This window comes from Dendrobates tinctorius, unplaced genomic scaffold, assembly GCF_039654945.1.
Source record: "Dendrobates tinctorius isolate UK_male_01 unplaced genomic scaffold, ASM3965494v1 ptg000149l, whole genome shotgun sequence".
NCBI lineage: Eukaryota > Metazoa > Chordata > Amphibia > Anura > Dendrobatidae > Dendrobates > Dendrobates tinctorius.
This window is the reverse complement of record NW_027361816.1, coordinates 4,204,368-4,230,338: the sequence shown is the minus strand read 5'-3', so window position 1 is coordinate 4,230,338 and position 25,971 is coordinate 4,204,368. Positions and strand designations below refer to the sequence as shown.

The following is a 25,971-nucleotide window of genomic DNA, read 5'->3' as shown; positions in this document are numbered from 1 at the left end:
AAGTAAGAAGAATTGATGCTTTTGGCATTCAAATGGGCACTGTAGGTGTGTTTCCTGTCCTCCTCTCACTGCCGACTTTTATTCCCCACTGACTTACATTGGGTTTCGTGTTTCGGGACGACCCCGACTTTTCCCTATAATCGGACGATCTTGCTCAACCCGACTTTTGGAAAAGTCGGGTTTCACGAAACGAAACGCGACCCTAAAAAACCAAAAGTCGCTCAACTCTAGTTATTAGGTATAGGGGGCAATCACGTTTTCACACAGGTTTGAATTAATTTTTTCCTTAATAATAAAGATCTTCAATTAAAAACTACATTTTGTGAGTACTTGTGTTATCTTTGTTGATTTATTTTTTTTGATGATCTGAAACATTAAAGTGTGACAAACATGCAAAAGAATAGAATATCAGGAAGGGGGCAATCACTTTTTCACACAACTGTGTCCAGTTCTGGCCACCACGTTGTAAAAATGACATTGAAAAACTGGAGCTAGTTCAGAGGAGACCTATCAGGATGTTGAGCGGACTGAAAAGTTTGTCCTATGAGGAACGATTAAAGGATCTGGGAATGTTTAGCTTGCAAAAAAGAAGGCTAAAAGGAGACTTAATAGCTGTCTACAAATATCTGCATTTTCACATTTTCGCATGCAAACACGAGAAGCAGTGGAATGAAACTGAAAGAGAAAAGATACAGATTAGATATTAGAAAAAGCTTCTTGACTGTGAGGGTGATCAATGAAATTGGTTGCCACAAGAGGTGGTGAGTTCTCCTTCAATGGAAGTCTTCAAACAGAGGCTGGACAGACATCTGACTGAAATGGTTTAGTGAATCCTGCACTGCTTACAACAAGGGGTTGGACACGATGACCCTAGAGGTCCCTTCCAACTCTAACATTCTATGATTCTATGATGTTTTGTGATTTTCAATTATTGATTCTCCTATAACATTTTCCCATGTTTTTCCTGTAGACATGCAGTGGCTGTGGAGCCAGGACGCCTCTCGTGATCTGCTCCTCGCCGTTCACCCTACTAATCTCATAGTATTGTGGAACGCAGATTCTGGCACCAAACTATGGAAGAAAAGCTACGCGAGAACATCCTGAGCTTTTCCTTCAAACCCTTCCAGCCTTCACAACTTGCCTGTGAGAATCATTTATTATTTATTTCCCATTGTTTCAGCGCTCTGCACACTGTATTTAAGATGTGACAATCCCCCTGTACCCAGTTGGGATGGCAGATTTAATTTCCCCAGCCGATTACACTGCTACCAATTTCAATTATTATATTATTGTGTTTTGGATGCGAGGAAGAAATCTATGAAATCTTCATAGACCCAGGAAGAACAGAATTTCTTGGCTCCATGCAGCTATTTCTGTAGTTACTACTACCAGCCAGAATGTTCTTGAAAGCAAATTGTGAAGGTCTTTAAAGTGTTCTTGTAAGCGCTTCTGACAATTATAAAGGGGCTGCTCCATGGGATAAGTATAAAGGTATAGATAAGAGAGGGTTCAAATGTTGGGACCCCCACCAATCACCAAAACACATTTAAAAACAGTTAAAAAAAAGCCAAAAAGGCTAAATGTAAGTAACAACTGGAGGACCATATAAGGACCCACCAGACTCCTCCACTATGTGCACCTGGGTGTGCTAGGATATTGCACACCGAAAAATGTCCTGGAAAATGGCTATTTAAAGATAATATTAGTCCATATAACACAGTTTATATATTATAGACATGGACAGTAAGGGATGGAGCATAATCCTTAACCATTGGGCCCCCAAACAAGATTAGTTCCTGATAGAAAGTAGGAAAAGCAAAGTCAAATATAGTGGTATCGCAAAAATGAGGGATACAACAATCACAATGGAAGGACACAGAGATCCAGGTGAGTAAGGCTGTATAAGGGTACGTTTCCATGTACCGTAATGTCTGCACTTTGGACGGAGCGGAAACCTCGCCCCAAACCCTGCCCCCTTCTGCACGAGCGGTGATTCTGGTTGTGCTCATTGAACACATCCGGAATCGCCGCAGCGTATCCATAGAGTAGGCTGTTTACATTGCTGAGACTGAGCATCTCCACAAGCTAAACAAACATGCTGCGATTTAAAAAGACATGCCGCCTGTCCGGATTAGCAGGTGTGTCACTCGCGTATTAGGACGCATAGTGGAGACAGGATTTCATAATATCCCCTCCACTATGCTGTAACATCTGGCCGCTGTGGAACAACTGGAGGACCATATAAGGACCCACCAGAAAGACTTTCCCTTGAGGAAGCCATGCTGTCTCGCAATACGCGTTGGGTGCCAATACCTCCACACACCATGATGTGACCGGATGATCCCTATCCAAATATCTCTACCAACAAGTCTAAGGGCATGTATCCACGTAGCGGAATCATTCAGTATTTGCTGCGGATTGAATGCTGCGTACAGCGTTACATATATTTAGCCTTTGGGCTTTTTAACTGTTTTTAAATGTGTTTTTTGTCTGGCTTGCAATTTTGAATTTCAATAAATCTTATTCAGTTTTGTTTATTAATGGCGATCCTTGCCTTTGTCTACACACTCCCTGTTCTCTTCCCCATTTGTGCCTTTCAACTGTGTGGCTAGTGATCCCATATATATATATATATATACCGTATATATATATATATATATATATATATATAATATCTGTAGTGCCCTAAGCTTGTCTCTATTTTATATATGGAAAGGTGATAAGTTATAAACTTGACAGCCCCTATAAGTAAAAACTTGCTTTTCCCCCATAAAATAACAATTGTGGGTGACTTTTTCTCAAAAATCTGCTGTGTTCCATTTCTGTGTTAATCCCTTGAAGATATGTCAAAAACATTGACCGTGTTGAGTGTTACCATTCCCTGTGTCAAAGGAAATTGTCATGTCCCACTGATGCTCTGAATCTTTGCACACACCATTTCAACAAAGGAAGTGGTGCTGACTAGTTATCAAGTTATTTATGTATTTCTAGGAAGGCTAAAAGATGAATGGCACTATGCAAAAAATCGCCCAGGATTGTAAGAAAGAAGAGTTGGTCTGTCTTTGTCACACTATGGAGAATACTAGCAGGTAGAAATGATGACAGGGTCCCAGATCTTCTTCATGTTATGTATAATATCACTATCACTAGAGTAAGAGGGTAAATTTGTGCGTTTTAGATATTTTTCCGTTTTTCTCTTGCAGTATTCACCAGTGAGGGCATCGTATTTGTCTCCAGCAAGTAGTGGGCGGAAAGTTTATCTCTCAAGCGCTCATTGCAGCCCGGCACATGCGAAACCAGTGTCCACCAGGGAGCTAAGAAAGCGCTGAACAAGGTGAAGATTCTCATTGCTAGAGTTGAGCGATACCAGCCGATACTTGAAAATATCGGATCGGAATGGATCGGCCGATCTTAAAAAAAAGTATCGGTATCGCCGATTCCGATACCGGGAACCAATGCAAGTCAATGGGGCCAAAATATCGGAATTAAAAAAAACCCTTTCTTTCCTTGTAGGTTAATTCTACATGAAGAAAAACAACTAAGAATAATGTAGAATGTATTGTGGGAGGTGGAGGAGACATTAAAGCCATAGAGGTTTAGCCCAATCAAATGGAATAGCAGGAATTAAACTTTTTTTTTAAAGATGTTAGGAGTTACAAAGATATTGACTATGTTAGCCTCATTTATATTTTGCCAGACATGTATGTCTTCTTCTTCTTTCTTCTTTCTTCTTCTTTCTTATTCTTCTTCCTTTTTTTACCTTCTTCTTCTTCTTCTTATTCCTTTTTTTACATTCTTCTTCTTCTTCTTCCTTTTTTTACATTCTTCTACTTCCTTTTTTTACATTCTTCTTCGTCTTCCTTTTTTTACATTCTTCTTCTTATTCCTTTTTTTACATTCTTCTTCTTCTTCCTTTTTTAAATTCTTCTACTTCCTTTTTTTACATTCTTCTTCTTCTTCTTCTTCTTCTTCTTCTTCTTCTTCTTCTTCTTCTTCTTCCTTTTCTTACATTCTTCATATTCTTCTTATTCAACAATTATTATTCTACATATTCAGCTTCTTCATCTTCTTCCTATTCTTCTTCATCATATTCTTGTTTGTGTCAGGCATTCCTGTAGTTGTTATCTAGAAAAGTTAGAAGTTTACACCTTCCGTTCTGCCTGTCACAAAAGATTTACAACAGGATTTGTCCGCGTTCAGTTTGGCCTGCAGCAGCAGGCCTTTTCCAGGGGCACCACGAGGAGGAACGGACTCACCCCCATACACTGCTTAGTCTTCTTCTGCTTATAAATAAGATAATATCATTTGCTCAGAGTATTAGTCTTATGCTTAATGTTCTTCTGCTTTGTTTTTTTTATGCTTCTTTGTCTTCTCTCTCTTGTTGTTCTGCATCTTGGTGGTTGTCTTCCTGTTCTTTGTCCTCTTGAACCAGCTGACGGTACTGGCACCCGGAGGGGCAGCAGAAGGAACAAGAGCCAATGGCACTACCGAGGACCAGCTGACGGTGCTGGAACCCGGTTACTAAGCAGGAGGTACCTGTGCTACAAAGCACTACCAAGGACCAGCAGACGTTGCCGGAACTCGGATACCGAGATGGAGGCACCTAGGCCAAAGGCTCTGACGAGAACCAGCTGACGGTGCTGGAACCCGGAGGGGTAGCATAAGCTGCAAGAGCAAATGGAAATAGCGAGGACCAGCTGACAGTGCTGGCACCCGGAGGGGCAGCAGAAGGAATAAGAGCCAATGGCACAACCGAGGACCAGCTGACGGTGCTGGAACCCGGTTACTAAGCAGGAGGTACCTGTGCTACAAAGCACTACCAAGGACCAGCAGACGTTGCCGGAACTCGGATACCGAGATGGAGGCACCTAGGCCAAAGGCTCTGACGAGAACCAGCTGACGGTGCTGGAACCCGGAGGGGTAGCATAAGCTGCAAGAGCAAATGGAAATAGCGAGGACCAGCTGACAGTGCTGGCACCCGGAGGGGCAGCAGAAGGAATAAGAGCCAATGGCACAACCGAGGACCAGCTGACGGTGCTGGAACCCGGTTACTAAGCAGGAGGTACCTGTGCTACAAAGCACTACCAAGGACCAGCAGACGTTGCCGGAACTCGGATACCGAGATGGAGGCACCTAGGCCAAAGGCTCTGACGAGAACCAGCTGACGGTGCTGGAACCCGGAGGGGTATCAGAAGTTACCCCTGAAAAGCAAAGTTGGCATGCCGCAAGCTGGCCGCAGTTACCGAATCACACAGTCCTACAGGGGGTGCTTGTCCTACTGGCACTATGGAACAAGCCTTTCTTACCAGAACCCGCAGTCCACATAGGAAGCACCTAAACTGCTGGCACCCTAGCCTCGGCTAACCCAACCGCAACACGACATGGCAACTTGGGGTGGCAAACTGACATTGACACTTCCCGGAAACAGCAGGCAGGGCTGGAACCAAGCTGGGCAGGAGGGAGTACCCGTGCCAAAGTCAGTTATGAGCAGCAACTGGCGATGTTGGAGCCCAGGACAAGCACTTAGCAGGCTGAGGCCTGATGTGCTGTCAATTGGGAGGCAGCAGGACAGATTGCCATCAAAACAGCAGGGGAACAGCTGACGTTACTGAACCCCACAAACACAGGAGCTAGTGTTTTACTCTGTGAAGACGGCACTTCCGAGCAACAACTGGCTGTGTTGAAGCCCAGGGACAAGCACGGAGCAGGCTGAGGCTGCATTGAAGAAATTTTAAGATCGGTTGTAGACTACTAATTTGAACCAAGCTCCACTTAGGCCTGTGGCTTCACTGATTTTCGTATTTCCCCTGTCCTCCAACCCCGCCAGTTACAGCTCCGAAGTGGCGTCTGCACAATCCACACTTGTTCCTGTGTTACAGGTGTTCAGTCCGGTCAGTTAATCCCCTGATGTGTGTCCGGCAATGTCGCCTGCTCTGTCCACATTCCCATATGGGAATGTGGACAGAGCAGGCGACATTGCCGGACACACATCAGGGGATTAACTGACCGGACTGAACACCTGTAACACAGGAACAAGTGTGGATTGTGCAGACGCCACTTCGGAGCTGTAACTGGCAGGGTTGGAGGACAGGGGAAATACGAGAGACAGTGGAGCCACAGGCCTAATTGGAGCACGGTTAAAAATCAGTAGTGGTACGACTGTGTAGGCAGCAGGAGACTTTGCCATCCACACAGCAGGGGATCAGCTGACATTACTGAACCCCACTGAGACACGGGAGCAAGTATCTCTTTCCGTGTGGACGGCACTTCCGAACTACAACTGGCTGTGTTGAAGCCCAGGAAATAGGAGGGTGTAGGCAGAGGCCTACTGTATTTTGAATGAGGTGACAGCAGGAGAGACTGCCATCCACACAGCAGGGGATCAGCTGACATTACTGAACCCCACTGAGACACGGGAGCAAGTATCTCTTTCCGTGTGGACGGCACTTCCGAACTACAACTGGCTGTGTTGAAGCCCAGGAAATAGGAGGGTGTAGGCAGAGGCCTACTGTATTTTGAATGAGGTGACAGCAGAAGAGACTGCCATCCACACAGCAGGGGATCAGCTGACATTACTGAACCCCACTGAGACACGGGAGCAAGTATCTCTTTCCGTGTGGACGGCACTTCCGAACTACAACTGGCTGTGTTGAAGCCCAGGAAATAGGAGGGTGTAGGCAGAGGCCTACTGTATTTTGAATGAGGTTACAGCAGGAGAGACTGCCATCCACACAGCAGGGGATCAGCTGACGTTACTGAACCCCACTGAGACACGGGAGCAAGTATCTCTTTCCGTGTGGACAGCACTTCCGAACTACAACTGGCTGTGTTGAAGCCCAGGAAATAGGACGGTGTAGGCAGAGGCCTACTGTATTTTGAATGAGGTGACAGCAGGAGAGACTGCCATCCACACAGCAGGGGATCAGCTGACATTACTGAACCCCACTGAGACACGGGAGCAAGTATCTCTTTCCGTGTGGACGGCACTTCCGAACTACAACTGGCTGTGTTGAAGCCCAGGAAATAGGAGGGTGTAGGCAGAGGCCTACTGTATTTTGAATGAGTTTACAGCAGGAGAGACTGCCATCCACACAGCAGGGGATCAGCTGACGTTACTGAACCCCACTGAGACACGGGAGCAAGTATCTCTTTCCGTGTGGACGGCACTTCCGAACTACAACTGGCTGTGTTGAAGCCCAGGAAATAGGAGGGTGTAGGCAGAGGCCTACTGTATTTTGAATGAGGTGACAGCAGAAGAGACTGCCATCCACACAGCAGGGGATCAGCTGACATTACTGAACCCCACTGAGACACGGGAGCAAGTATCTCTTTCCGTGTGGACGGCACTTCCGAACTACAACTGGCTGTGTTGAAGCCCAGGAAATAGGAGGGTGTAGGCAGAGGCCTACTGTATTTTGAATGAGGTGACAGCAGAAAAGACTGCCATCCACACAGCAGGGGATCAGCTGACATTACTGAACCCCACTGAGACACGGGAGCAAGTATCTCTTTCCGTGTGGACGGCACTTCCGAACTACAACTGGCTGTGTTGAAGCCCAGGAAATAGGAGGGTGTAGGCAGAGGCCTACTGTATTTTGAATGAGGTTACAGCAGGAGAGACTGCCATCCACACAGCAGGGGATCAGCTGACGTTACTGAACCCCACTGAGACACGGGAGCAAGTATCTCTTTCCGTGTGGACGGCACTTCCGAACTACAACTGGCTGTGTTGAAGCCCAGGAAATAGGACGGTGTAGGCAGAGGCCTACTGTATTTTGAATAAGGTGACAGCAGGAGAGACTGCCATCCACACAGCAGGGGATCAGCTGACATTACTGAACCCCACTGAGACACGGGAGCAAGTATCTCTTTCCGTGTGGACGGCACTTCCGAACTACAACTGGCTGTGTTGAAGCCCAGGAAATAGGAGGGTGTAGGCAGAGGCCTACTGTATTTTGAATGAGTTTACAGCAGGAGAGACTGCCATCCACACAGCAGGGGATCAGCTGACGTTACTGAACCCCACTGAGACACGGGAGCAAGTATCTCTTTCCGTGTGGACGGCACTTCCGAACTACAACTGGCTGTGTTGAAGCCCAGGAAATAGGAGGGTGTAGGCAGAGGCCTACTGTATTTTGAATGAGGTGACAGCAGGAGAGACTGCCATCCACACAGCAGGGGATCAGCTGACATTACTGAACCCCACTGAGACACGGGAGCAAGTATCTCTTTCCGTGTGGACGGCACTTCCGAACTACAACTGGCTGTGTTGAAGCCCAGGAAATAGGAGGGTGTAGGCAGAGGCCTACTGTATTTTGAATGAGGTGACAGCACAAGAGACTGCCATCCACACAGCAGGGGATCAGCTGACATTACTGAACCCCACTGAGACACGGGAGCAAGTATCTCTTTCCGTGTGGACGGCACTTCCGAACTACAACTGGCTGTGTTGAAGCCCAGGAAATAGGAGGGTGTAGGCAGAGGCCTACTGTATTTTGAATGAGTTTACAGCAGGAGAGACTGCCATCCACACAGCAGGGGATCAGCTGACGTTACTGAACCCCACTGAGACACGGGAGCAAGTATCTCTTTCCGTGTGGACGGCACTTCCGAACTACAACTGGCTGTGTTGAAGCCCAGGAAATAGGAGGGTGTAGGCAGAGGCCTACTGTATTTTGAATGAGGTGACAGCAGGAGAGACTGCCATCCACACAGCAGGGGATCAGCTGACATTACTGAACCCCACTGAGACACGGGAGCAAGTATCTCTTTCCGTGTGGACGGCACTTCCGAACTACAACTGGCTGTGTTGAAGCCCAGGAAATAGGAGGGTGTAGGCAGAGGCCTACTGTATTTCGAATGAGGTTACAGCAGGAGAGACTGCCATCCACACAGCAGGGGATCAGCTGACGTTACTGAACCCCACTGAGACACGGGAGCAAGTATCTCTTTCCGTGTGGACGGCACTTCCGAACTACAACTGGCTGTGTTGAAGCCCAGGAAATAGGAGGGTGTAGGCAGAGGCCTACTGTATTTTGAATGAGGTGACAGCAGAAGAGACTGCCATCCACACAGCAGGGGATCAGCTGACATTACTGAACCCCACTGAGACACGGGAGCAAGTATCTCTTTCCGTGTGGACGGCACTTCCGAACTACAACTGGCTGTGTTGAAGCCCAGGAAATAGGAGGGTGTAGGCAGAGGCCTACTGTATTTTGAATGAGGTTACAGCAGGAGAGACTGCCATCCACACAGCAGGGGATCAGCTGACGTTACTGAACCCCACTGAGACACGGGAGCAAGTATCTCTTTCCGTGTGGACGGCACTTCCGAACTACAACTGGCTGTGTTGAAGCCCAGGAAATAGGACGGTGTAGGCAGAGGCCTACTGTATTTTGAATGAGGTGACAGCAGGAGAGACTGCCATCCACACAGCAGGGGATCAGCTGACATTACTGAACCCCACTGAGACACGGGAGCAAGTATCTCTTTCCGTGTGGACGGCACTTCCGAACTACAACTGGCTGTGTTGAAGCCCAGGAAATAGGAGGGTGTAGGCAGAGGCCTACTGTATTTTGAATGAGTTTACAGCAGGAGAGACTGCCATCCACACAGCAGGGGATCAGCTGACGTTACTGAACCCCACTGAGACACGGGAGCAAGTATCTCTTTCCGTGTGGACGGCACTTCCGAACTACAACTGGCTGTGTTGAAGCCCAGGAAATAGGAGGGTGTAGGCAGAGGCCTACTGTATTTTGAATGAGTTTACAGCAGGAGAGACTGCCATCCACACAGCAGGGGATCAGCTGACGTTACTGAACCCCACTGAGACACGGGAGCAAGTATCTCTTTCCGTGTGGACGGCACTTCCGAACTACAACTGGCTGTGTTGAAGCCCAGGAAATAGGACGGTGTAGGCAGAGGCCTACTGTATTTTGAATGAGGTGACAGCAGAAGAGACTGCCATCCACACAGCAGGGGATCAGCTGACATTACTGAACCCCACTGAGACACGGGAGCAAGTATCTCTTTCCGTGTGGACGGCACTTCCGAACTACAACTGGCTGTGTTGAAGCCCAGGAAATAGGAGGGTGTAGGCAGAGGCCTACTGTCTTTGTAATGCGGAGACAGCAGGAGAGACTGCCATCTCCACAGCAGGGGATCAGCTGGCAATGATGAACCCCACTAACACTTGAACGAATGTGTTTGGCTCTGTGGAGACGACACTTCTGAACACCAACTGACGCTGTTGGAGCCCAGGATTAGGCGAGGAGCAGGCTGTGGCCTACTGGATTTTGGCAGGTGAAGGCAGCAGGAGACTTGCCATCTCCACAGCAGGGGAACAGCTGGCAGTGCTGAACCCCACTAACACTCTAACGAAGGTGTTTGGCTCTGTGGAGACGACACTTCTGAACACCAACTGACGCTGTTGGAGCCCAGGATTAGGCGAGGAGCAGGCTGTGGCCTACTGGATTTTGGCAGGTGAAGGCAGCAGGAGACTTGCCATCTCCACAGCAGGGGAACAGCTGGCAGTGCTGAACCCCACTAACACTCTAACGAAGGTGTTTGGCTCTGTGGAGACGACACTTCTGAACACCAACTGACGCTGTTGGAGCCCAGGATTAGGCGAGGAGCAGGCTGTGGCCTACTGGATTTTGGCAGGTGAAGGCAGCAGGAGACTTGCCATCTCCACAGCAGGGGAACAGCTGGCAGTGCTGAACCCCACTAACACTCTAACGAAGGTGTTTGGCTCTGTGGAGACGACACTTCTGAACACCAACTGACGCTGTTGGAGCCCAGGATTAGGCGAGGAGCAGGCTGTGGCCTACTGGATTTTGGCAGGTGAAGGCAGCAGGAGACTTGCCATCTCCACAGCAGGGGAACAGCTGGCAGTGCTGAACCCCACTAACACTCTAACGAATGTGTTTGGCTCTGTGGAGATGACACTTCTGAACACCAACTGACGCTGTTGGAGCCCAGGATTAGGCGAGGAGCAGGCTGTGGCCTACTGGATTTTGGCAGGTGAAGGCAGCAGGAGACTTGCTATCTCCACAGCAGGGGAACAGCTGGCAGTGCTGAACCCCACTAACACTCTAACGAATGTGTTTGGCTCTGTGGAGACGACACTTCTGAACACCAACTGACGCTGTTGGAGCCCAGGATTACGCATGCCGCATGCAGAGGCCAATGGGCAGCGGTTTTTATGGAGGTTGTGGACTACTACTGATTCTAACCATGCTCCACTTAGGCCTCTGGCTCCACTGTCTCTACTATTTACCCTGGCCTCCAACCCCGCCAGCTACATCTCTGAAGTGGCGTCAGCACAATCTACACTTGTTCCTGTGTTACTGGTGCTCAGTCCCGTCAGTTGATCCCCTGATGTTTGTCCGGCAAGTTCGCCAGCTCTGTCCTCATTCCCACTACTGGTTATGGGAATGTGGACAGAGCAGGAGACCTTGCCGGACACACATCAGGGGATAAACTGATGGGACTGAGCCACAGGAACACAAGAACAAGTGTAGATTGTGCTGACGCCACTTCAGAGATGTAGATGGCGGGGTTGGAGGTCAGGGGAAATAGTAGAGACAGTGGAGCCAGAGACCTAAGTTGGGCACGGTTAAAAATCAGTAGTGGTTTGAATGTTGATGGAGCTGGTGACTTTGCCGTCCACACAGCAGGGGATCAGCTGGCATTACTGAACCCCACTAACACAGGAGCTAGTGTGTTTCTCTGTGCAGACGACACATCTGAGCGACAACTGGCTGTGTTGAAGCAAAGGGATTATAGTTCAGGTGGTAGAAAAATGAACACACCAGCAGACCTAGATACAGTTGCCAACCACTAATTTAGTCTGTAAGAGGAATGGCAAAGTCTTTGGAGATCCAGGCCTTGTTCATTTTCAGAAAAGTCAGCCGGTCAACATTATCGGAAGATAGTCGCGTGCGACGGTCTGTTAGTACACCACCTGCGGCACTAAAGACACGTTCCGATAATACACTGGCAGCAGGGCAAGCCAGCACCTCCAATGCATACTGGCTAAGCTCTGGCCATGTATCCAGCTTAGAGACCCAAAACTTGAAGGGGGAAGAGCCATCTGGGAGTACAGCGACAGGGCAAGACATGTAGTCTGACACCATCTGACGGAAGCGTTGCCTCCTGCTGACTCGAGGCGTCGCTGATGGTGTAGAAAATTGTGGTGGACACACAAAACTTTGCCACATTTGGGCCATAGTGGTCTTGCCTTGTGCTGCGGCGCTGCCTCTGCTCCCTCTTTGTGCAGAGTTTCCTCCACTGCCTCGACGCACAGAGCTGCTTTGTAAAGCACTAGCAACAATGCTGTCGGGTGGAATGGAAAACATTATGGACTGCACCAGTGACTCTTCGTACTCCCGCATTTTACGCTCCCGGTTCAACGTTGGTATGAGCCTTTGTACGCTGTCCCGGTAGCGAGGATCTAGGAGGGTGTACACCCAATAATCAGCCGAGACGAGAATGTGGGCGATGCGGCGGTCGTTTCTCAGGCACTGCAGCATGAAATCAACCATGTGCTGCAGACTCCCAACTGCCAAAGAACCGCTGTCCCCTGTTTGAGGCGTGACCTCGGCCTGCTCTGCATCACCCCACCCTCGCTGTACATACTGAGTAGAGGTTTGTGTACCTCCCTCCTCTGGAGAGATGTCTTCCTCCTCCATCGACTCCTCCTCATCCTCCTCACAAAGTGTCCCCTGCCTAGGCCTTTGTGAGGAAACACGTAGCGCAGACTGTCCAGAAGCAGATGGCATTTGGGACTCCTCATCCTCCACCTCTTCTGAAACCTCATCCCTTAGTGCTTGCAGTGTTTGTTGAAGCAGGCAGATAAGGGGGACAGTCATGCTGACTAGTGCATCATCTGCACTCGCCATCTGCGTGGATTCATCGAAGGCACGCAAAACGAGGCAGATGTCCTTCATAGAGGCCCACTCAATGGTGCTGAAGTGTGAACGGCGCACAGTGCGACTTGTTTGCGCCTGATGCAGCTGGTACTCCATGACTGCTGCCTGCTGCTCACACAACCGCTCCAACATATGTAACGTTGAATTCCACCGGGTGGGTAGGTCACATATGATGCGATGTTCCGGAAGGCCAAATCGTCGCTGCAGAGCAGCGAGGCGCGATCTTGCCGTGCTGGAACGTCGCAAGTGAGCGCACTCTATGCGGACCTTGCGCAACAGTGCAGCAAGATCCGGATAGTCCCTCAGAAAGCTCTGCACGACCAAGTTAAGAACATGTGCCAGACATGGGATGTGTGTGAGGTTGCCTAGGCCAAGAGCTGCCACCAGATTTCGGCCATTGTCACACACTACCAAGCCCGGCTGGAGATTCGCTGGCCCAAACCACACATCGCTCTCCAGCTTGATAGCATTCCAGAGCTCCTGCGCTGTGTGGCTTCGATTCCCCAAAGAAATTAATTTGAGTACAGCCTGTTGACGTTTGGCCACGGCTGTGCTCATATCGGTCGTAACAGGCTCCTGCTCTGCTGTTTCTGAGGAACTTGAGTAGGAGGAGGAGTCTATGTGTACAGACTGGAGTCCTGCAATCCGTGGCGTTGGAAGAACACGTACAGCGCCACTCTCCAGATCCGTACCCGGCTCCACAACATTGACCCAGTGGGCAGTGAGGGAAAGGTATCGTCCCTGTCCATGGTTACTGGTCCACGCATCGGTGGTCAGGTGGACCTTGCTACTAACGGCGTTTAGTAGCGCATGTTTTATTTTGCCCTCAACATGTTTCTGCAGGGCAGGGACGGCTCGCCTGCTGAAATAAAAGCGGCTGGGCACGTTGTATTGGGGGACTGCCAATGCCATTAAGTCCCGGAAGGTGTCAGTGTCCACCAGCCTGAATGACAGCATTTCAACTGCCAGAAGTTTGGCAATGCCAGCATTCAGAGACTGTGCTCGGGGATGGTTTGCCGAGTAAGGGCGCCTTTTATCCCATGCCTGTGCTACCGATGGCTGTGATGGATGGGAACGTGCTGCTATGGGTGTAATCTGACAGGGTCTCCGGACAACAGTGGCAGAGGTTCTTCCTTGGCGATCCTGTGAGGAAGCCGAACCAGCAGTGTGTGAGCTGGAGGAAGAGGGCCCAACACGAACTGAAGAGGTGGTAGGTGGTGCTGTACGTTGGCCTACGTCTTCAGGGTGTCTCTGCAACTCCAACTCGTGCTTGGTGCGCACATGTTTCCACATATTTGTGGTATTGAGGTTGCTGACATTTCTCCCTCTTTTGACTCTCTGATGACACAGCTTGCATTTGACAAAGCAAATGTCATCTGCAACTGTGTCAAAAAAGGACCACGCACTGCAACTCTTGTGAGCGCCCGGTTTGCCTTTGGAAGGAGGAATGCTCCTAACGGGTGCCGAAGTGGAGGGTACAGGCAACCAAGTCTTCCCCCTCCCTCTGCCTCCTGTTTTGGCCGGTATGGGAATCTCTTCCTCCGAGCTGCTCCCACCACCTTCCTGTTGCTCACGCCATGATGGGTCAAGGACCTCATCATCTTCCCTCCCCTCTTCAAACAGCTGCTTCTCCGGGGTTGTCTCGCCAGCACCGTACGCACCAGAAAGTGGCAACTGAGTCTCGTCATCATCTGATGCGTACTGAGGTGTGCTGACCATAGGCACTGGCCCACTCGCCTCTTCAGATTCAGAGGGACTAAGAAGTTGCGCATCACTGCATACTCCCTCTTCTTCACATTCAGGAATGCTGCTTGGCTGGCCCCCTCTTTCCAAGCCAACAGATTCCGAGAACAGAAGTAGAGACTGTGATGGCTCCTGTCCATGTCTCTCTGACTGCCTGGGTACTTTGGCAGGTGGTGAAGAGACAGATGGTTGCTCTTCGGTGCTCTGACCCTGAGAGGATGCGGAAGTAATTGAAGTCGATGCGTTAGCTGCCATCCATCCGACAACGGCTTCAATTTGTTCCTCCCGCAGCAGTGGGGTACGTTGAGGTCCTACAAAGCTGCGCATAAAGGACTGTTGCCTGCTAAAACTGGGGGATGCTGATCCACTGGTGCCCGCAGCAGGCCCAGAATCCCCACGTCCTCTACCTGTAGAATCCCCACGTCCTCTCCCTGCAGAATCCCCACGTCCTCTCCCTGCTGAAACTCCACGCCCACGCCCACGCCCACACGCCTTACTCCCTGCCTTCTTCATCTTGCAAGACTGCTTAAGATAGGCAAAAAAGTACAAAGGGGGGCCTTAGTGTGCTTATTCCTGAACAGCTGGTTACAGGTACAAGAAACACTAATTTTATGAAGTGTGTGTGTGTGTGGACTAGACTTTAATAGGAGCTGATGTGGCCTACACAAGTTCAAAATGTAGTGTTTGGTGAACTTTTTTTGTGGTTTCTTTGTTGGAAACAAACTCAAAGTATGTGAACAAAGAATTGAAACTGATAGTATCACCAACTTTTTGGAGCTATTACAATGCAGGCAGGTAACCTACAATGCAAAAGATGAGGCTCCAAAAAAATTGGGTAATACTAATCTGGCTGCGCCGGCAGGGCACAAGCCAGAAAAAAAGGCTCCTCTATCTACTCCTATATAGTGTTTGCAACCAACCAATGTTGATGGATACGGATGGATGCACACTAATAGAAGAAAAAATGAGCTGCACTCAAAGACAAATATGTGTGAGGCAGTGACGCACGTTGAGCGTCCTACAACCAGACGTAGCTGCAGGACACTCTACTCAGCGTGAGCTGCACTCACACACAGTCAGAGGCCTCTCAGACAGCCGTCAACAGTGCAGCTAAGTGGGCACTGGCACTGACAGGCTGCAGAAAGGCTCCGCTGTGTACTCCTTTATAGTGTTTGCAACCACCGTAGATGGAGACGGATGGATGCACACTAATAGAAGAAAAAATGAGCTGCACTCAAATAAAAATATGTGTGAGGCACTGACGCACGCTGAGCGTCCTACAGCCAGACGTAGCTGCAGGACACACTACTCAGCGTGAGCTGCACTCACACACAGTCAGAGACCTCTCAGACAGCCGTGAACAGTGCAGCAAAGTGGACACTAGCACTGAAAGGCTGCAGAAAGGCTCCGCTGTCTACTACTAGTGTTTGCAACCAACGTATATGGATACGGATGGAAGCACACTAGATTGAAATTATGTAAAAAATGCAGCTCAAAAAATAAAAGATGTATGAGGCAGCAGTGATCACACTGGGTGGCCTACAGCCTGACGTGGCTGCAGGACCCACTCCACAGCGTGAGCTGCACTCACACAGCCCTTGCAGACAGCTGTGAACACTGCTGCTAGGGCAAAGAAGGCTACAGTGGTGGTTTATGTAGCCTGGGTAAAGCACTAGATGTTTGGTGGAATCGCTATTTCTAACTGTCCCTCACAGTCTTCTACAGCAGCCTGTCCCTAACTGAATTCACAGCAGAGTGACCAGAAATGGCGGCTGCGGTGGCTTTTATAGTGCATCATGACATCATTTCGGCAGCCAATCACAGCCATGCCAATAGTTAACATGCCTACATGCCTAACAGGATGTGCCCACACTTCGGAGGATTCCCATTGGCTTAATCAAAGCAAGCAGGCTCATAGCATGATGGGAACTTCCTATTCCGATTCCGATTCCGGAATCCGATATGACAAAAGTATCGGAACTAAGTATCGGAATTCCGATACCGCTAATATCGGCCGATACCCGATACTTGCGGTATCGGAATGCTCAACACTACTCATTGCCAATGAGAAGCCAACGTGGGTTCAGATGGTAGAAGCCCTCAGGACCTTGTAATCCTGCATATTAGTGGGAAATGGCGTAGTGACTGATCCAATACCACAGCATGGCCATAGTTGATAGATGAAACATCTTATGATATAAATACATAATATACCATCGAGAGTCACAAAGAATATACAAAATATACATGTACATTAGAGGTCAATTTTTAAAGGGATTGTGTACTGGCTTTTTTATGGACGAGTCTGTCAAGAGAATGTTAACTGACTGTATTGTGCCAACCAAAATGTTTGGTGGAGAAGGGATAATGCTATGGAATGTTTCTCAGAGGTCATCCTCGGCCACTTAGTGTCAGTGATAGGAAATCTCAAAGCTTCAGCATACCAGGACATTTTGGACAATGATATTCTTCCAACTTTGTGGGAACAGTTTGTGGAAGACCCTTTTCTATTCCAGCATGACTGTTCCCAGTGCAAAAAGGCATGTCCATAAAGTCATGGGTGGGGTAGTATGGTGTGGAAGCACATGATACAGAGCCCGGACCTCAACACCTTTGGGATGAACAAGAACAGAGATTGGGAGCTCAGCCATCCCTTCCATCAGTGTCTGACTTTACAAATGCTCTTCTGGATGTCAGGGGAACGCATTATTCCCCGAAATGCCTTGGTTTCCTTTTTGGCTCCTTTGGGACACCATACTGTGTGATGTCACAGTTTTTTTTTCAGTGCCACTGTCCATCTTAAATTCAGGCACCCGTGGGACTCTCCAGCCGGAGTGTTCCCTGGCTCTGCACACGTGGCTTCTCTTCCTCCCCAGATATTTGCCGACACATGTCATCACAATGGAAGCATTCCTGCCATGGTCTCATGCCCTTCTTGCCATAGGTTCTTGTCCCAATGGCTACATCCTAACCTGCCAAGGAGCCACGTTCTATTCTGTCACAGGGTCGCACCCACTTCCTGCCACTGCGTTCCGCCTCTTCCTGCCACTGGGTCACAAATCTTCCTGCCACTGGACCATATCCTTTCTTGCCACAGGCCCACGCTTTTCCTTTCACTGGGCCACACAAGTCCCATTTTGCCACTGGGCCACACTCCTTCTTGCCACTTGGCCTTCTTCTTTTCTGCCACAGGGACATGGAAATTGTTTCCCATTTTCCAGTACAGTATATGGAAAAATCAATAGTGCCATTCAAAAGTACAACTCTTCCCACAAAAAACACATCCTCATATGACTATACTGACAGAAAGATGAACAAGTTAGGGCTATTACAAGAAGGGGAGGAAAAATGAAAGCAAAAAAATGGAAACTGGCACAAGAATGAATGGGTTAGTATGGATGGTCCTTTGACGTGTTTGAATGGCTTTTGCGCTCTTTGATGAAAAAACGCTAAGTACCTTTTACGTTTTTAACATTATGCACCACCTGCACATTAATTCAATACTAACGGTTTGTGGACCTGAAGCCCTGTAGCAGGGAGGACTAAGGCTACTTTCACACATCAGTTTTTTGCCGTCAGGCAGGATCCGGCTTTTTTTAGAAAAAACGGATCCGGCATAAATTTTGGAGAACTGTAGAAACGGATCCGTTTTTTTGCTGGATCCGTCTCTGTTCCTGGCGGCTGGCCAATTGGATCTGAGCATGCGCAGACTTAAAAAAACCGGATCCGGTTGCTGGATCCGTCTTTTTCTGGATCCGGCGCATTCCGGCGCCCATAGACTTTCATTGTAGCAAAAAGCTGGAAGCGCCGGATCCGGCGCTTCCGGCTTTTTCGCCGGAGACAAAAAACGTTACAGTAGACGTTTTTTCAAGACGCCGGAATGAGACAAGTTGCCGGATCCGGCAAAAAACGGATGAAACGCAATGCCATCCGGCGCGATCCGGCACTAATGCAAGTCAATGGGGAAAAAACGGATCCGGCATTGCATTTTGCCGGATCCGTTTTTTCCAAAAAAAGCCGGATCGCGCCTGAAGGCAAAAAACTGATGTGTGAAAGAGGCCTTAGGAACAAAAGGGAAGTTGCAAGTAATTTTTAGTAAGTAGCAGAGAGAGAGATCAACGAGAAGAGTGAAGTCAGTCATAGGAAAGGTAATAGTGTGTGTGTGTGTGTGTGTGTGTCTGATACAGGATTGTATCATAGCAATTTGGATCTGATTACAGCAGGCCATTCTGGTGCTCAGAGGAGTAAAAATGAAACAGTTAGGCAAGTTCAGCTTCTGGGGTTCAGAGCCACAGGTCCAAAGGTATAACCTTGGGTACTTGAGGACCCTAACATGGCTCAGAAGAAAGGGACAGAGGCTGCGAGTAAATTGCACCCTGAAAGCATTGGTAAAGAAATACTGGGCTTGCCAGGCTGGAGCACCTTTACTGCACCAAAGTGAGCAGTGGTTGGAAGGAAAGCAAGCAGAAGGAAATGGGGGTCCCTGCTTCTTAAGTCTAGAAACAATACCGTCACAAGGAAAGTTCCCTGAAAGAGACATGGACACATATACACACCCATTTCACTAGTGACTGGGGTCCCTAGAGACCCTTGCATATACGCTTTTAAAAGTTCCGGGTTATATTTAGCACAGATGCCATATGTGACCTCTTTCTCCCATAATAAAATTATTTATATATGTGTATACGTAACAGAAGCATACAGGCTAGATCACGTGAAGTAATAATTATCCCCCTTTACTCCTCTTTAGTGAGAACTCATCGGGAATATGGTGTCCAGTTCTGGTGTCCAGCGTGTCACACTGTAAAGGGATCATCTTTATTCTCATTTGCACAAGGAAAGTCTATAAGGAATGGGATGAAAATGAATGGGAGGAGACACAGATTAGATATTAGAAAAAAACATCTTTTTGACAGTGAGGTTGATCAATGAGTGGAACAGGCTGCCAAGAAAGTTGGTGCATTCTCCTTCAATGGAGGTCTTCAAATAGAGAATGGACAGACATCTGTCTGAGATGGTTTAGTGAATCCTGCATTGAACAGGGGGCTGGACACTGTGAAGATGTGAGGTTGTGGGTTATAAAAATCACCTAGGCAGGTTAAAGATGGAATATTTTTATTCCATACACCCATGGTAGTACAATAAATCCAGGTAGATCAGTAGTTCCACTGGCCCCGTACCAGGCGATACCCACTGTCTCCCAACTTTTGGTTGGCCAACAGCTTGTGGTATCTCCAGCCTATATAGTATGCAGTCACAGCCTATGTTCCTTCAGATGATGGATATCATGACCACAGCTCATGGATACCCCTCCAGCCAACAATCAATCTACAAAACTCCATAGATCATCCAACCATCCCAGCTTGGATCCTCTCCCTTCAAAGTCACTCCAACAACTGCCTGATTCAACCCATGTGTCTTTTTCTCCCTCCACCTTAAACAGTTTTCTTTAGCTCACAGGATAAAGCATATCTATCACCTGGGAGCAACAAGTATACTCGCTCATCACTAGTCTCTATCTCTTTGAGCTGTGGACTCCGCTCTACGTCCATTTGTCCTATTGTCTTTAGTAAGTGGCCATATCCTCACAGACATGATGACACTGGAGGTCCTTTCCAACTCTACCATTCTATGATTCTATGACTTCTTTTTATTGGATAATGTTTCATAGTTTATGTAGTCTACTGTGCTTCTCCATGGCTTTTGCTTTTTATACCCTCCAGACTGCTGTCAGAAAGAGACTCTTTTTGCCTTGTCACTTTTTTAGTACCCTTTGTGTATCTTTATTATGTATGTAGAGAGCTTTGCCCGACGTACAAAGTAGGTAAAGTTCACAACGAGATGTGAAAATGTCCTAAGGAAGCAAACGGATATTATAAAGAGTTGTCAGAAAGCTTTTGAGTTTCTGAAAAGTTTTGTGTATTATCGTATTCTTGCACTTCTCCTGTCTGACATGAAGATTAATCACCTACCTTAATACCAATGTTTGTAATCTTTTATCACCATGGTAACTGAATAAAACTGGGAAATGGAATAAAAATAAAGGGCAGTGGCATCAATTTGGTGCTGTATAACAGCTGCCGGGGTGTCAGACATCAGCATGGGACGAAATGAGCGCAAACTATTCTATGCAAAATTAATGAAGATTCGAGGACACCTGCGGATGAGTCTGACGTGCCGAGCCCGAAGCCCAAAGTCTGAATTAGCAGGCTTGCCTCTAGAGCGATATTTGAAATTCTTAATTCCTGTTCTTGAGCTTTATGAATTGCTTTTCATCTTTCCTTCCAGCCACAAATGGAAGAAAAAAAAACTCAATAGAGACTAAGTTCTTAAAATTAAGTACATTTTTCCTTTCTTGGTCCAAAGCACGGCTCTAGGCTTGCCATCTTATTCATTGCATATTGTCTTTAGACACAAACTTAATAAACTATGCAAACTGCTGTGATTGCGAGACACACAAATGAATCCCTTGGGGAATATTTAATGGCTTTATTCATCGTGAATTATGTCATGGGACTTTTACTTATCTTGTCCTTTTTCCTTTTTTTCTTCCTTTTTCCTTTATGATGAACTTTTTCTCTTTCCTTAGCAGAGTCTAATCCGGTGCTGGAGATGACTTATGATCTGCGCTGTCAGTGCAATGCCATCTGGGTTACAAAGACCGTGAATCCTTACAGCATAACCTGCAACCCTATAAATGAGAATGCTACAACTCTTATTATCAGCGATGGAAGGGTCATGATTTGGGAGCTGAAGTCTAGCGTCCCTGGGTGTGCTCATTACTCGAGTTTTCTGAGCATGCGCGGGTGTTCTCCGAGTATTCTGCACAATGGCCAGTAATGTCCGATGCTGGGAGCGTCCTCCCGTTGATGAGAAACCCCCGTGTCTCCATGGGGATTCTCATCAACGGGAGGACGCTCCCAGCATCAGACATTACTGGCCATCAGGCCCGGATTGGCAATATAACCAACCGGGCATTTTCCCGCTGGGCCGCTGTCATGTGGGCCGAGGGCGGCAGCGCCCGATCATCTGGCCGCTTGCCAGCTGCCGCGGCCACTGTTGCTCCTGCCGCCGACCCTCTGCGACACGGCGGTGATAGTTTCCAAGTTCCTCCCGCACTGCAGGGAGATAAGCTACCACGCCCCCCCCACGCACCCCATCGTCGCCATAGCATGAGACACCCCCCCCCGCAGCCACTCACAGTGTCGCTTGCCTTCTCTGTTCGCAGGACCTGTGATGAGGTCACAAGAGGGGAGGAGTCAGGGGTCACATGATCAGAAGCCTTTGCCCAGACCCCTGATCATGTGACCCCCTGACTCCGCCCCTCCTGTGACCTCATCACAGGTCCTGTGCGCTCAGCCTTGCCTCTTGGTGTCTGCTGTGCTGTTGGCTGTTGTCATGGTGCTGGATGTGATAAGTATGTGTGGGGTCAGGAGGGGTTAACAGGGTAGATGTAGCAGAGCTGTATGTGTATGGGGTGTACTGAGCGGAGCCGTGTGTGTATGAGGTGTACGGAGGGGAGCCGTGTATGTATGAGGTGTACGGAGTGTAGCCGTGTGTGTACGAGGTGTACGGAGTGGAGCCGTGTGTACGAGGTGTACGGAGCGGAGCCGTGTGTGTACGAGGTGTACGGAGCGGAGCCGTGTGTGTACGAGGTGTACGGAGCGGAGTCGTGTGTGTGCGAGGTGTACGGAGAGGAGCCGTGTGTGTACGAGGTGTACGGAGCGGAGCCGTGTGTGTACGAGGTGTACGGAACAGAGCCGCGTGTACGAGGTGTACGGAACAGAGCCGCGTGTACGAGGTGTACGGAACAGAGCCGCGTGTACGAGGTGTACGGAACAGAGCCGCGTGTACGAGGTGTACGGAACAGAGCCACGTCTACAGAACAGAGCCGCGTGTACGAGGTGTACGGAGCGGAACCGTGTGTGTACAAGGTGTATGGAGCGGAGCCATGTGTGTACGGAACAGAGCCGCGTGTACGAGGTGTATGGAACGGAGCCGCATGCACGAGGTATACGGAGCAGAGCCGCGTGTACGAGGTGTACGGAGCGGAGCCGTGTGTGTACAAGGTGTATGGAGCGGAGCCGTGTGTGTATGAGGTGTACGGAACAGAGCCGCGTGTACGAGGTGTACGGAACGGAGCCGCATGCATGAGGTGTACGGAGCGGAGCCGCATGTACGAGGTGTACGGATCCGCATGAGTACGAGGTGTACGGAGCAGAACCGTGTGTGTACGAGGTGTACGGAGCAGAGCCGCGTGTGTACGAGGTGTACGGAGCAGAGCCGCGTGTGTACGAGGTGTACGGAGCAGAGCCGCGTGTGTACGAGGTGTACGGAGCAGAGCCGCGTGTGTACGAGGTGTACGGAGCAGAGCCGTGTGTGTACGAGGTGTACGGAGCAGAGCCGCGTGTGTACGAGGTGTAAGGAGAGGAGCCGTGTGTGTACGAGGTGTACGGAGCAGAGCCGCGTGTGTACGAGGTGTAAGGAGAGGAGCCGTGTGTGTACGAGGTGTACGGAGCGGAGCCGCGTGTGTACGAGGTGTGCGGAGCGGAGCCGTGTGTGTACGGAGTGGAGCCATATGTGTACGGGATGTACGGAGCGGAGCCAAGTGTGTACGAAGCATACAAAGCGGGCTTTTCCCACGGACACAGGAGTACACGGCGGAGCCCCGAGGAGCATTTTAAAACACACATGATGTTCCACCTGAAGTGATGTGCTGGAAGCTGACCGGAAATGAGATAATTTCTTGAGGAGATTGTAACAGAACCAGGAATGCTTCAGATCCATCACCGTGTCCTCCTCCGACAGCGCAGACAGCAGGATCGCCTTGGAATCGGGGATGCCGGCCATGTGAGCGGATCATGATATGTCCTGCATCGGGAGGCTCAGGTGGGCACTACAATGGGAGCCGGGCTGCTATAGTATCTTTATAGAATCTTTCTTTATTTCTTTCTCTCTTTTTCTTTCTCTGTTCTTTCTATCTCATTCTCTGTTCTGTCTTTCCCTCATTTTCTTTCTCTCTCTGTTCTTTCTCTCTCTAATCTTTCTTTTTTCTTTCTCTCTCTCTGTTCTTTCTTTCCCCTCTTTCTTTCTTTTTCTTTCCTCTCTTTCTTTCTCTCTGTTCTTTCTTTACTTCTTTCTTTCTCTCTCTATTCTTTCTCTGTCTCTCTCTGTTCTTTCTTTCCCCTCTTTCTTTCTCTCTCTGTTCTTTCTCTGTTCTTTCTTTCTTTCCCCTTTCTTTCTTTCTCTTTTTTCTTTTTTCTCTCTCTCTCTCTCTGTTTTCTCTCTTCCTTAGTGCCAGTCAGTGTGCCCATAATGCCAGCCACTGTGCCCTCAGTACAAGTCAGTGTGATCAGCTGTGCTAAATGGGTGCAATTAGGCGTGGACATGGGTGTGACTAGTTGCGGAATGGGTGTGGCCGGGCGTGGCCTAAAATTAGCAGCTGCGCGCGCCGCAGTCTTTGTCCCTCTTTCCCTTCCTCAAAAGTTGGGAGGTATGATAGGGGTAGCTATGACCAGGGGGTCTGGTTGCCCAATAGAGAGCAGTTCTGCCAGGAATTCTGTAATCATGCATACAAAAGGGGACAGAGCTTTGGGAGGAGTACTGTACCTAAAAGCAATAAATAGGACTGAGCTGAAATACTGGGCACAGCTCTGACTACATGTTATATAGTCGTGTTAATCTCCTCTCACTTCTTGTAACCTACAAGTGTACAAAAATTTTATATAGTCACCATGTGACTAGTGGGCCTGTGTAACTTCAAATGCCAGGGCTGAATTTTAGTCCCAGTCCGGCCCTGCTGGCCATTGTGCAGAAAACTCCCACCGACGTCTGATCATCACATGCAGGACCCTGTCACACTTCCTCCAGCTTGTGAATGACAAAGACAGGTCATTTTCATTTCACCAGCAACTTCAGAGCTTGCTATTGAGCGCGGCAATCTAATTTTCATTTGAACAGTTACTATTGTATAGGCAGATTAGCACACTATATCTGCCAGACTGCCAGCAGCTTGTCTTTCAGGTACATTTTGATCAGCGCCAGTGTGAGCCTTTGTTTTTTCACTCCGAGTATCTTGGGCGTGCACATAGATTATGTTTGTGTCTCCGCAGCTGCATCTGTGGCGCCCTACGTCTTTACCGCCACAATAGCGTTAAGTATGTACTGCTTAGTATGTGTTTTGTGAGCAATGGGAGTTATGCTTTCTCTGCTAGAGACCACTCACACACACAATTCACCTCACTCCCTTACTTGTCTGAAGCTTAGAGCTTTGCAGACACACCCTAACTGAGAGGGGGAGGAGTTGAGAATTGTTTTCAGTGAAGGAGGAGAAGAATGCTCTTGGTAGCCATGACACATGTGGTTCATCCAGGAGTAAGGCCTGTTTCACACATCATTTTTTTTTGTCAGTCAAAATCCGCTAAAATGGCAGATAGCGGATCCGTTCCTGTACTGACCACAACGTTTGTCACCGGACCGTTATTTTAATGGATCCGTCAAAGGAAGAATTTTAAAGGAACCGCTGCCTGGGGAAAGAGAGAGAGAGAAAAAAAAATTTTCAGCCGCCAGAACAGAGTTTAGGGTTAAATTTCCGGCTGAGTGAAGTCTTTCGGGCATGCGCAGTGAGAAGTGCGGATCCTGCCGGCCGAAAAAACGTTGCATGGTCCGTTCCGGCATGTCGGCGGACATCAAAATTTTGGCGGATCCGCAAAAAAACGGATCCAACGGATGACCATCCGTCAAGATCCGCCGGTAATGCAACTCAATGGAAAAAAAAACGAATCTGCCAAGAAAAATGGCGGATTCGGTTTTTTTGCAAAACGGCGGATTTTGACTGATGAACACAAACGGATGTGTGAAACAGGCCTAAAAGCTAAGAAGCATCAGGGAATCAGCCCCTAGGCCTTCCATGCTTTCAGAGCAGGGTGGTAAGCTGAGAAACTGTGTGGGATTATACAACCAACAGCAGAGTGTTTTCCCCTGGAAAACTGCCGTGAACTAGGATCAGTGAAGGATTGTGCAGGAAGGAACTTGAGCTGCTTCACACAGGATTCACACTGCAAGTTGCCAAAGGGGAAATACACAGTGAGTAGTGCTATACTAGAAGTTTCTAAATGCCGGGAAGCCTTGGTCCCTGAAGGGATTAGAATGGCAGGAAGTTACACTGAGTCACAGCAGAGTGAAGGATAACTCCCATTCTCCAGAGCAGACTGTAACCAAGATACTCAGAGAACACCCGCGCATGCTCAGAAAACTCGAGTAATGAGCACGCTCACTCATCACTAATAACCATAAT

The 25,971-nt window shown here is 48.6% G+C and overlaps 1 protein-coding gene across 1 annotated transcript in view; it reads right to left on the bottom strand.

Annotated features, from left to right (window-relative positions):
- Positions 1-605: 605 nt before the first annotated feature.
- The window catches only part of LOC141049790 (uncharacterized), a 73,179-nt gene continuing 47,813 nt past the window's right edge, over positions 606-25,971 (bottom strand). Inside the window, exon 3 of the mRNA XM_073546553.1 lies at positions 606-675. Coding sequence (XP_073402654.1) covers positions 606-675 — 70 coding nt within the window. The remainder of the gene's footprint in view (positions 676-25,971) is intronic.